The 12701-nt window shown below is 37.4% G+C and overlaps 1 protein-coding gene across 10 annotated transcripts in view; it reads left to right on the top strand.

The window, feature by feature from the left end:
- The window catches only part of LOC105143272 (rap guanine nucleotide exchange factor 2), a 136519-nt gene that overhangs the window by 75149 nt on the left and 48669 nt on the right, over positions 1-12701 (top strand). For 7 of the 10 annotated variants that reach the window (XR_015544646.1, XM_011051471.2, XM_087404822.1 and 4 more), the window contains exons 2-3: positions 7037-7576; positions 11815-11890. Coding sequence is in view for 9 of the 10 variants with exons in the window: in XM_011051471.2 (XP_011049773.1) it covers positions 7260-7576; positions 11815-11890 (393 nt within the window). In the remaining variant the exon portion in view is untranslated. The remainder of the gene's footprint in view (positions 1-7036; positions 7577-11814; positions 11891-12701) is intronic. The other 3 variants (XM_011051482.2, XM_087404825.1, XM_011051470.2) reach the window with 2 other exon arrangements.

Here is a 12701-nt window from a genome sequence, read left to right as displayed (position 1 = left end):
CATGATCGTTCTCTTTTTCTATCTTTGAGAGTCTCAACATATTAGGATATCATCCCATGGAAACTACTTGAGCGGACGGCAAATTTCCCTCGGGAATATACGAGAAATGATCTCATAGTGTCGACATCGCGGATAAATGAGGAACTGCATTAAAATTGTTGTTGCTGTGGCAGTCGCTATGCTAAGGTGATTCGCTATGCTTAAGTACCGTCGAGAATAGTAATAGTGTTTCCAGATGGGGAATCTTTCCTAGATCTGCCGAATCATCTATGGGAAGAAAGTGTATACCTGAGAAACGCGTGGGAAATACTCATCCTTCGCGTTCGATTTTATTTGGTGATATTTCTAACGGAGAATTTTTTCCCTGGCAATCTTTCCGTTTAATTTATATTTATATCATACGAAAAATGAAAATTTAGTAAAATACCGATGTGGACAAATCGATTCTGATTTTTTTTTAATTCACATACACGGAACAAAATGCAAATATTTAATTAGCGTTTGATTTTAAATTTAATTACGTAGATGAGTATTTTAATATTGAAAATCAATCCGTTACACAAAGTTCGTACACAAAGATTTCAAAGATTAAATTTTACTTTACTTTAGAAAAAAAAAAATTGATATTAAAACTTCACCGAAAGTACAATATAATATTGTGGCTTTACTTTTACGGATTAGAAAAGAGAACAATGTCGTACGACGGAGATGCTGTGGAATTATGGATTTTTCGTATCCGTGAAGCAACAGATATCGGTCACAGATTGTAAATACACACGAGCGAGGAGGAAGTTTGTCGGTGGCTTAGGTGCGCTGAACTTTGCTTCTTCCTTCGTATCTTTTCTTGGTGCTTTGGATTCGCTGGTGCCGCGCCGGTGGGAACTCGACGACTTCTCAATGGAAACCGACTCCCAAGGCGATCCAGGGTCGTTCTCTCACGCTATGCACACGTTTCGTGTATGTGTGAGGCAAAATGGGATCCGCCAACGACAGACGCGTGTACATGTACGTGTGTATACCTACACATACGTGTGCGTCAACCGCGCGTCTACTTTCAACCACGTTGTACATTTTAACAGCTCACGTCGCCTGTCGTTATCAGCTAACGCGCGCGTTTCGGCTACCTGCCTACGTTTCGACATTTAACTGATGTCCATGATTGACGCATAATTTACGAGACCGCGAAACACGGTGGGATCAAATGTAAATCATACATATCGCATCTGGAACATTGGATCAAACGCACGTGACGATCTATCGGAAAATTTAAAGCGATCTCAATTGCAAGTTGCTCGACGGAATATTCCTGAATTACAATTTCTCTCTCTCTCTCTCTTTGAAATCTCCCTTCGAAGTCTCGCGAAATTCCCTTCGATTAGATATTTTTCGATTTATAAAATCGATTTCATTTTTTTTACATAGAATAAGAGAATTATTAATTATTCGTTCATCTATAAATGTCTATTAATGTTATTAAGGTACGAAAGTAATTATTTACGAAGCATGTAAAAGCAAGGCGCCTGTCAAATCTTACAACAAGCATCTTGTAGGACATGGCGGTCTAATATTAGAGGCACCAGATCCTCTTAAAGGGTTCCCTGGAATATTATCTCATCCCTTTTGAGCACATTCCGCTCATCTCCCCTTAGCTTTTTTCCCTTTCGCTTCTCCGCAGTTCTTCATCCATCGGTCCAACAATCTCTCATAACTGTACCTTTCAGACCATTACGATGGAATTCACGGTGATCGTGCTGGAATGATCAAATCACACGATCTTGATATTTCTTACGAAAGAATTCCGAATCTCTCTTCAATTTTTCTATTTGTGACGCCTCTCTCTTTCGTTGATTAGTTTCTTATTGATTAATAAATAATTGAAAGTGTCTCTGATTTAATTTAGCTCATATTTATTTATTTCTGTTGTTATCTATTGTAATTCGAAAAAATATTCTTCATCAAAAATTCTCTTGTCAAGAATAATTTTCATTTTATAAAGAAATTTTGCTAATGTCTCGATGTCACGCCAAAACAACTGAAATATAATGACGCGAGATACTTAGAATTGATTGCTATCGAATGACCTTGGTTAATTATCTCTGCTATTAGCAATGTTCTTCTGTCGTGGCTGTAATATAATAATTATCGTAGCAGTAATAACGATAAATATACTTGGAATTTGGAACGCACGCGCGTGCGATGAAACAAATTGAAAATTAAATTAAATTAATTAAGTAGAAAATATATATATTTGACAAATACATCGTTTCATACGCGACATCTTTTATGAAATATTAATATAAGGAAAACGTTTTTAAGTAAAGAAAGAACTTAAACTTTTTATAAATAAGGAAGAAAGGAACTCGTTTACTTTAATTTAAACAAATAAAACAGTCGAGAGATGAATGCGTACGCATCTAAACGTGAATACGTATCGCATACGTTTCGTAACGGGTGATGCATCGAGCGGTGCGTCCCAGATGCATCCAGTTGCATATCGATAGTATCGGTACGCAACGGCATAGAAGCTGAGAGAAGTCGAGAGAGACGCACGCGCCGAACGTGACGCGTATAATGCGGACACGCACGCAAGTAGGTATATATACGCGCGCGCGAGCATATTTATGATTACGATTCGAATTACGATACGCATTTCCGTTAACGAGAGCGAACGAGGGAGCGGGATAGCCTCTCTTCGCAGCCTCTCTACGCGAAGACGGGGGGGGGGGGAGAAGAGAGAAGAGAGAGGAGAGAGAGACACACACACGCGGATTTTCAGCCTCCGACAAAGGCCGGCTCTAGAGAGTTGAAAACCTGGTCAAACGAGGGCGGCCGCTAGCTTTACGGCTTTACCAACGTGACCAACGCGATGCGCATGCACTTTCCATGCATCTCTGCGCTCGCCGTGTTTCGCGCCTCGCTGCTCTCGACAGTCGCCTATTCCAGGATGTTTTTAAATAATATAAAAAAAGATTAGATTTTGAAAAAATTGTATCGGACAAATGTAATACTTTTTCGGGATTTTTTTTTCTTTCTTCAAATAAAACTTTACGTATCTCTACAAATACTATGGAATTACAAAAGGAGGAAGAAAGTTGATTGAAGAATTTATAACATTAATATATATTGTAAATCCCTCCTCCATAAAGAGGAAAATCACGCGAGAGTCTTAAGCTACGTTTATTTTCAATTTTATCAGTAATAAAAAGGTATATCTTTTATTTATTGTGACTTGAAAAAAAAAATGATTCGACGCATAGAATAACGTTGCATTTTATTTATATTTGATTAGATTTTTCCATACGTTATTTGTTAACAATTTTCTTATTGATTATTGCTTGGCATTGTAACGAAATCTCAAGATGTATATTAGCTGTGCGTTCGGAAATCCGCGCAAACGGCGGCATAAACATCGTTCGGAACGCGAAACTATGCACTTAACGAGCATCGACGGACGTCCTCTTCTGGAAGAGTTACTGAGAACGACGTCGGTAGCGAACTTAGACTTATGGGAATGGTGCTCGTTAGTAAAAGCGCAGTGAGAGAATCGCGCGTGGATCGCTGGGATTAGGGCGTACAGTAACAATGGTCTCGAAGTCTGTCGTCCTTGTATGGCAAGGATCTTCTTCTCTGCCGACTTTCCTCCGTCTCGCTTCATCTCTTCCTTGTTTCCTTTCGCCCTTTTCTTCTCGGTGCTTGCCTACTATTACCGTTTTCTCCGACCTCGCGGCTCTTTTGTTACATGGTGCCGCATTGTCGTCGCGAAGACTATCCACCATTATCGCCGACAATAGCAACGAGCGATTGTTTCTTAACCTATTGAGCTCAATAATCACTCAGTCAGTCGTCCAGGAATAATTATTAAATCTCACGGATGATGGGGAATCTGATTCTGAAAAATCTGTGTTTGAAATTAAGTGTAACATTCTTGGGGGAGTCAGTACGAATCTTTTAATTTTTGTTTTCAAGTTTATTTTAATAACTATTTATTATTTATGACACGAGTACACTTTCTGACTCAAGTATCACATATTTATTTAGATCTATGGTAATAATCTTAATTAGATGTAACGATTTTCGTCATCTAGCTTACTCATATGACGAAAAAATAATATGAGTAAAATTCATATTATTTAGACGTTATATCGCAAAAATTCTGATTGATGTGCTCTCGTTCTTAATTAAAAAAAGGGAAGTTGTTATACCTAATTAGTGTAGCTGTATAAAAGCATGATGGATGAGAAATTTTTTTACATAAGCAAAAGAAAGCAGAATTCCGTTAAGTAATAAAGCGAGTAAATGAATGTACTCGTTCGAAATTCGTTATTTTCGGTAAAATAATTGTCTTTCAGCTAGTTTTGTTGATGTAAGTTAGACAGAGATTAATTTTTTCACAATTACTTCCTATGACTTACTGTACTGAAAAATACTGTACTTCCGAATTTTTCCAATTCTTTTGTTGTGCGTCATAAACGTGCGGCCGCGTCGTTCACAAAGCAGACTTTCGTTCGTGGCAGCGAGGCAGAAAGCATGTGGGGTGGATATGTACACACAACTAACACATAAGTAACATATAACTAATAATCGCGCCGCTGGATCGCTGTACCGGAAGGCACGGTCTGCGTGTTCCGCTGGAAATGGAAATTCTTCCTGCCTCCGTTCCATCGTCTCGTTAATTGCCATCTTTGCCGATTAGATTCACGTGCTTCTTATTCACCTTGAGTTTCTCATTTCTCTTTTAGCGCTTATGCAGTAGGAGTCTGGATTGGCCTCCAATCTTACAAGATATGCTCTTCTGTAATTAATGCTGCAGTTTTATGAGATTATTTTTACATATATTTATATTTATCTTCTATTTTTTGAAGAAAATTTCTACAATAACACAAATATTCGCGATATTTCACGCGATCATTATATAAATACGATATATTTCGAGTCTTTATTTATTATTTTTCATATATTTACTATTCTTACTAAATCTATAGTAAATACACGATACAGTTATGTTTATTCTATCTTCCCAAATACACGAACAACAGATTTCAATTTCACACAGCAGAAAGTGAAATATACTTATTCGGATGAGGTCTCCTCCGCATGGAATTATACATGTAACATTTCACGTAGTAAAACTGGAGATTCCCTTGTTTCTATTTCCCGTTGAGATACTAGAAAACGAACGACCCGCTGAAGTATATTGCGCTCTCTATCATTAAGATAATTCAAGACAGTCCTTCTCTCACATAAAGAATTTCATAGAATTTTATTCGCGTGTCGTTTAAAAGGATATCTTATAGTACGTCAGGTCTGAAATTTTTTTAATGAAATGGAGTCGGTTGACTCCAACTTGCAGTTGACTATTGTTTGCGAGTTCGATGGATAATCTCGCTAAACTAATATTGCGTAAAGCGAGCGAATTAATCAGTCGTAGTGGCTCACAATTAATCATTGTGAAAAAGCGGACGATTGTAGCGCTGGACGATTCTCTCACGCCTTTTCCCAAGAGTTACAAGAGTTACAAGAGGAGAAAACGAACCGCTCCTCCTCGAGCGCGTGCTCAAGAGCTTCCGTAAGCTCGCTGAATTTCTACGTCCCTTCTCGGGGAGGCCTATCTACTCTCCAAACCCATTCTTCCGCCGGAACTTCTTGCACGCTGTTACGGAGATTTTCCCACGGATACGAAACATCGGCAAACCTTTGCGAAATCACGAAAGAAAAAGAATTTCAACGATAGAACGAATTATTGTATGAAAGCGCCATGTTCGTATGCAATGCGTATCATTCGAGTTTTGTTTTATTGAACAGCGGAGTTTGACACGACTTTTTTTATTGACGTATCATGACAAATCGTCGTTAGGGTGCGGCCGTTGGCAGACTGTCAGATGAATAATGATGCCTTGAGTGATGCGCGTGCGTTCTTTGAGCTGTAGGAGGACGGATTAAAAAAACGAAGCGTAGAGATGGTTTAGTACAAAAATACTAGAAAAACATTGAAAGAATTAAGTGGTTTTATCTTCTTTTTCGGGCTTCTATACTTTCTATACGTCATCATTTGCAAGCAGCAAAATTTTTATCTGCGCGAAAATAATACATTCTTTCTTCTTATCTTGAAGAAAAAAACGTAAATAAGGAAAAAAATATATTATAAATTTTCTTCATCCTCTTTTCTTCTCTTGTCGTTACAAATCATTTGTCAATCTCTAAAATATTGAATAAAATATTAAAATAATCGGTGTAAAATTTGCATTGAATAATCAAGCAAGAATCACAGTTGCAGTTTCTAATAATTATCACGATGGAAAAAAATAGACAAATTATAATACTTACTTACGTTGTAATAATAAACGTCGCAACGCAGCACTTTCAATGTTTTCGAATTTTGAGAAAAGAGATGCACCACGTTTATCACACTTTGACACGATAGCCTGCAGCTATCGTGTGTCTGCGATGTTCCAGTCCCTTTTACACCGAAATCTTTATCTTTATAAATCCCTTCTGTTATCGCGTTTCCGCGCAAACGTACAAACTTGATAAGGTCAAAAGAAACGGTAGGCGACACTGCGACGCCATTAGTCTTCAAGTCGATCGAATCCCATAGGTCGTATAATAAAAGTATGCGAGCCACGTACGAAAGAGAAGCCTAAGAATCACTTGACTCTATTCGACCCCGTCGCCGACTTGATCCAAATATCATGTATGCGCATCATGAGAAAACAAAAATTACTGTGCAGTACTTACTTCTTCTTTATAACAGCGCTCTCTACTCGTGAGAATTGTCTGTGTTTTATGTTTAGGGTTACATGTGTGATTTTTTTTTCAATTCATCTTCACAGAATGTTTATAGCATATACGTTAATTTTTACAAACAGAGAAGAATAACATTTTAACTATATATTATAATAAACGTTTCGAAGAAGCATGCAATGATCCAAAACTTTAGATACAACGCATAATTAATCTTTTAAATTAACGATCGATGGCTGGTTCGTTGATCTTCGTACTCGAACGATAATATCTAAAGAATATCGATTTACTTTAGAACGCTACTTATAGAACTACCAAGTAAGCCCCGGTGTAATCCATTTTGAGGACAGAAATATTTATTTCGAATTCTCGCTGTAAGCTCGAGATTTCGTAAACGGCTGAAGTAAAGACGGTAAAAAGACGGCATTGAGGATGTAGTCGATTTATGCAAACGCATATAATAACAAGATAGACGATGGACGAACCTAGTGCGTCCCGGCGAAAAGATCATTGAGAGGATGCACAAGCATACCAGTCAGCTTCGCGGTCCAGGTGGCCATAATGGTGGCTATCACAGCGCTAACAGGGGCCCAGTGAGGAGATGGAACAGCTTCCATGGTGGTGGTGGCGGTGGCGGTGGCGGTGGCGGTGGTGGTGGCATGGGTAATTTCAACGATGGCGTTGGAAACGGCGGCATAGTCACGAAGGCCTGTCAGGAGCCCTTCAGGGCTGTGCCTAAGGCAGTGCAAGCCCTCAGGAGTGAGTCCGTCGACAGGACTCATCGAGTTCAGCCACCACCACCACCCGCATTTCCCAGAAGAAGATTTTCCGTGTGGTGAGTCCAGGATTACGTTGAGGAAATTTCGATTTTCAATCGCGAAAATTACTCGATTAGTTTCCTCGAATGAAACTCACTTCAAAAGAATGAAAATATTGCCACTATTGAAAGTCGAAGGAAAAGAGCGAAGAAAATATTTGCACTCTCGAATAAGAGTGACAGATTTTTATTTATTTATTTTTTTTTTTTGGAGTAAGACTCCAAAGGAAAGAAATCTCACTCCTTTTCAAAGAAAAAGAGATTTCATTCGTTTGGAGTGAATCTTACTTCAATATTTATTTAGAGAGTATTTTTAAGTTTTATCGTTATCATTGTTGTTTTAATTACGATGTGACAGCAGAGTAGGTATGCTTATATGAATTCTCTTGGATTACACGGAAAATTAAAAGTAGAGTAATTGATAGTCGCAAGTAACTTGAATGTATATTAAGGTAATTATGAAGAATAATAATAGATCCTCTATATTGTTAATTGATTGATATATCTTCACCTATTAATATATAAGTTATGTTATTGCTTGCTGTTACGCAAGTGACTGTTATTAGTATAATGTTATTTGCATATGTAAAGTTATTTTTGTTATTATTATAATTTACATGATTATGAGTTACCTAGTGTTTTTTACATAAGTGATGTGTGGTTGAATTATCTGTTATTTTCATTTCTGGAAGTTGATAAGTAAATAGCTCAAAAACCACAATCTATGTTTCTATTGTCAACAACGTTTCTATAGATAACTTCTTATCTCTCTCTCTCTCTCTCTCTCTCTCTCTCTCTCTCTCAGATGTAGATATAAATAGTTCAAAATCCTAGAGTGAAAATCTTGATGAAAATGTTTAGCGATAATATTAAGTTTGCATGCAAAAATTCCTATTGTTTAAAATTGCTTTTGCGCTTGAAGTATTTTTGAATAATACATGCCATACCTTGCTATATTTTAAAAAGATATTTAATTTATTATAGGTAAATATGCCGAATAGGGGAGGCAGCTCTTTGACCTTGACATTAGACATATGTTGTCAAGATCATGACTCTGAATCACACCAGGTTTTAACCGTCGTTATTCTTTAAAAATTTATTAACAAAAAAGTTCATCAATTAAACCTAACTTTTGGACACAACTGTGGTCCAATGAATAAATTCCCTGCTTTAACAACGCAAAATATTTTCTTATATAATTTCTTATGTAACTCTGGCAGGGGGGAGGTGGGGTGAGAATCGCTTCGCGTAGAAAGTTGTAAAATATACTTTAAAGCGGAAAATTTCTGTTTTATATAGCAGAAAAGGACATCATTTTTCAAACTTCTTCTGTCAACTTTTTAATGAATGGCGAGCGACGGCTAAAACCTGATGGAGGTTACTCAGGGAAATTACAACATATGTTAAAGTCAAGGTTATCAGAGTTGCCTTCCCTATTCAGTATATTAGTCTCTTAATTTGTCTCTAGCGAAAGTTGTTGATGGATAATTTCGGTTGCGTGAAAGAAGAACCTAATAGTGATAATATGATTAAAAAAAAAGGATAATGGAAAGGATAACAGTTCTAACGACACCATAGAAATATTTCATTTCGTTGAGTGGATCCACGTGGCTAATGTTGTCAAATAGCACGGATAATTTCGCGAAATGGACGTCGCGTCGTCGGGGAGCGAAAATGAGAAAGTGAGAGAGCGAGAGAGCGAGAGAGAGAGAGAGAGAGAGAGAGAGAGAGAGAGAGAGAGAGAGAGAGAGAGAGGTGATTAGGCATATAAGATCGTTAATAATGGACGCTTGGCTACGCCATTGGTCTTTGTTAAGATCAGAGCGAATTATAACGAGCGTTTCCTGCGGGTGTATTTCGGGAAAATGGGAACAGAAAGACACGAGTGGACAAAAGTTTGTACCGAGGCTTCACACACTGTTGTGGAATATAAAGCAGACGCGACATTCGAAGCGACGCGCGCGTGCTTTGATTGCTTCCATTACAAAAGCGTTGCCGGGAAACAAATTAAAGGTACATAGTGAATCGCTTGTTAAACCATTGGAAATATCTGTACTGCTTCTGTTAAATTTCGCTTTCTGTATTCGGTTACCATCGGTTCTCTTTTTCGATTAGGTGTGCGCGTATACTGTGTATATATCATCGTATAGAAAGTTATTTTCAATTTGTCGCTTTATTTATCCGTACATACACACGCGCGCATTTTTTTCACGAAACATTTATTATTCTTATAAATATTTTTAGATCATATTTATAAAAATAAAACTGAAAAGGGATTTATCGTATTTATCTCAACCGTCTCTAATGAGCGGAATGAATATGCAAATGTCAAAATATCAAAATTTATTTCTCAACAAAATTTTAAAATATCAATAATATGTAGAATTAGACATATTTACTTTATCAGGATTAAAACTATTTTACTTATACTTTCGTGCAATTTAAATTCATTCCAGTTTTTCAATTTGTCAAAATCATCTTTTGTTCAATTGACTGAATAATAATTATCGCGCAATCATAATTAGTTAGATAAATATTTTTGGCATGATCGATCGTTCTGTCTCTAAGTAGAAGCGGAAATGTCGGCGCACGTGCAGAAAACGGATGACCTAGATGCCTAACGAAATAATTATAATCCTGAGGAAGCGAAATGAGCAACGCGACGTTTACAGGGTTAACCCACGATAGGCTTAAGAGACGGAGAAGCCGAGGAGCGTCATCCACGTCGAATTCAATTTTCTGCGATGTACGAATACACACACACACACACACGCACACACACACACACACACACACACACACACACACACACACACACACACACACGCGCGCACACGCACACACACAGGACGAGCAATGCGTTACGCATGCGTTACGCGTGCGTTACGCATCGCGGCTTTGCTTGTGTGTTTAAGTCGAGGGAGGAGCGGGATAACACGCGGGTCAACAGCCTTCGACAACCTTACGGCCTTCTGCAACCTCTCTTTCCTCCTTCCCTTTACCCACCATCTTGGTTTTCCGATTCTCGGTCGGTCGAGCATCGACGTTCGATTCACGGTCGTCACCGTTAAATTTACAAGAAGACTTTCCGTCGTGATATCTTCAGATATGAAAAAGCAAAATACCCCGAAAACGGGGAAAGACAATTTCTTATCAACGATGCAATTATTCTTTAATTTGAGCGAATTTTATTTTGTTCTTATTTTATAGTATATTTTTTTGCAAAACGTGAATAGAAAATTGATATTGCTTATATATTTCATACTCTACTCATTGGATGAAATTATGTAACTTCTTTTAATATTAAATTTGAATAATTTACGATCACTTTCAGAAAAAGATTTTATCTCTTGATTTACTATGTAAGTTGATGTAAGATTTGACGTTATGCTACAATACTTTTCATTAAGAAAAATGATTTTGATTTGGGCGGTCACATTTTGGTGAGCTCTCGTCTCATATATAACCGCAGATTTTTCTATATCGTCGAAAATTGGTTGAGCCATTACGGTTTTATATCTAATTTGAGGAGTGGCCTTTTCGACGGTGGGGAACATCTGTTGATGGCGTCGCAGCGTCCAATATATTGGTCGTAGAAGTTAATACTGGGGCGTAGAATGGCGTCACGGCATAATAGTTGTTTGCACGAGCACCCTCGTATTGTCGTTTGAAACGATACGAAATTGAGGGATTCACATGATAAATTTTGGAATCTCCCTCTTTTCTTTTATCCCTATGAGATACGATGTTCAAAAGATGCCAGACTGTTGACTTTCGACAAAACTGTTACTTTTATTTTACAGAATACTTAATACGAATACTTTATTCTGTGGTTACAAATCGATGATCAAATTTTAATTATTATATATATCAAGTGTAATTATTTATTACAAAATTTGATTGGTTACACGCACCATAGCGTTCGTATGATCACCGATTTGTAATTATGTTAACGAATGAACTTAAAAAAAATTTGTTTAATCCTATACTCTAGTATACTCCATTCTCTTTTTATATTATAATAGAGTACTTTTTCTTTAGAAGCAAATAAGTCACATTTGACATTGAGAAATTTTGTGAAATTTTTACTTCCAGATTTATTTATATAACAATATTTTAGTAAGATATTTATATTACACGTATCCTATTATAAAATTCCACAAATAAAAATGTAAAAATCTGTACGGGGAATATGTGATGATATCTATATAACGCGATGAATTTTTTGATTAAAAAATGTTTTTTTGCTGTTGCAGCTTCGGGAAGCGGACGGGTGGCAGCGCCAGGCGACCCAACGAATGCTTCGTCCTCGAGCCCTCCGAGATGATTGTCGTAAGTAAATCTTTGCTTCGTATTTACGATAAGTGAGATGAAAGAAGAAACGATAGGAGAGAATGCGGCCTGGATCGTTAACGCTTTCGAGAAAGCTTAACCACAAAGGAATGCTTTATTTATTCAGTTTTACAAAGTTCCTGCGCGCACGCACACTCACACTCGCAATCGGTTTCAATCAAAACTGGGCGAGCAAGCGTAATTTTTTTTTTTTTCTGCTTGGTTCACCGCGGAACGCGAAACCAACAATCGTGGCGGGCGTTTACGAGATATTCTCAGAGTGCCAGAGATGCCATGCTGTGCGAAGTGCGGTATAAGCGGCGATATCGCGCGGCGAAAAGACAATGCGCTCCGGACGCTCGCGAGACGGAACGTGGCGGACAGTTAATCGATAGTTTCTCTCTCGGTATTATGCTCAGGTTGAGAAGAGTTTTGGAATCCCCCGTCACGCTCCCGTACTTAGCATGCTTTATTTCGTTTCCAACGGCGGTCGATTCTCGACGTACTGAAATTAGGGCAAACTTTCGAGCAAAACCGACGAACTTTTTCGTGAAAGTTGCTTTTTTTTTCGCAAATTGTGAATCTTCAAGATATTTGTTTTGGATACAATCTTTGAACGTTCACAGGATTTTTGCAACAGAAAATGTTTATAAATTTTAAGCCGAATGAAAGAGATGTCGCTATAAACCGAGATAAAATTTAAATATGTTTTACAATTTATTATTCATTTTGTATAGAATCTTTTCTAAAAGTAAATTTGTAATAGTTAATAGTTTAGATAGGAAATGAAAAAAGTGAATAATAAATAATT

Source organism: Acromyrmex echinatior, chromosome 3, assembly GCF_024713525.1.
Source record: "Acromyrmex echinatior isolate Ae372 chromosome 3, ASM2471352v2, whole genome shotgun sequence".
Lineage (NCBI taxonomy): Eukaryota > Metazoa > Arthropoda > Insecta > Hymenoptera > Formicidae > Acromyrmex > Acromyrmex echinatior.
The sequence above is the reverse complement of the archived record's forward strand: the minus strand, read 5'-3'. Positions and strand labels throughout refer to the sequence as shown.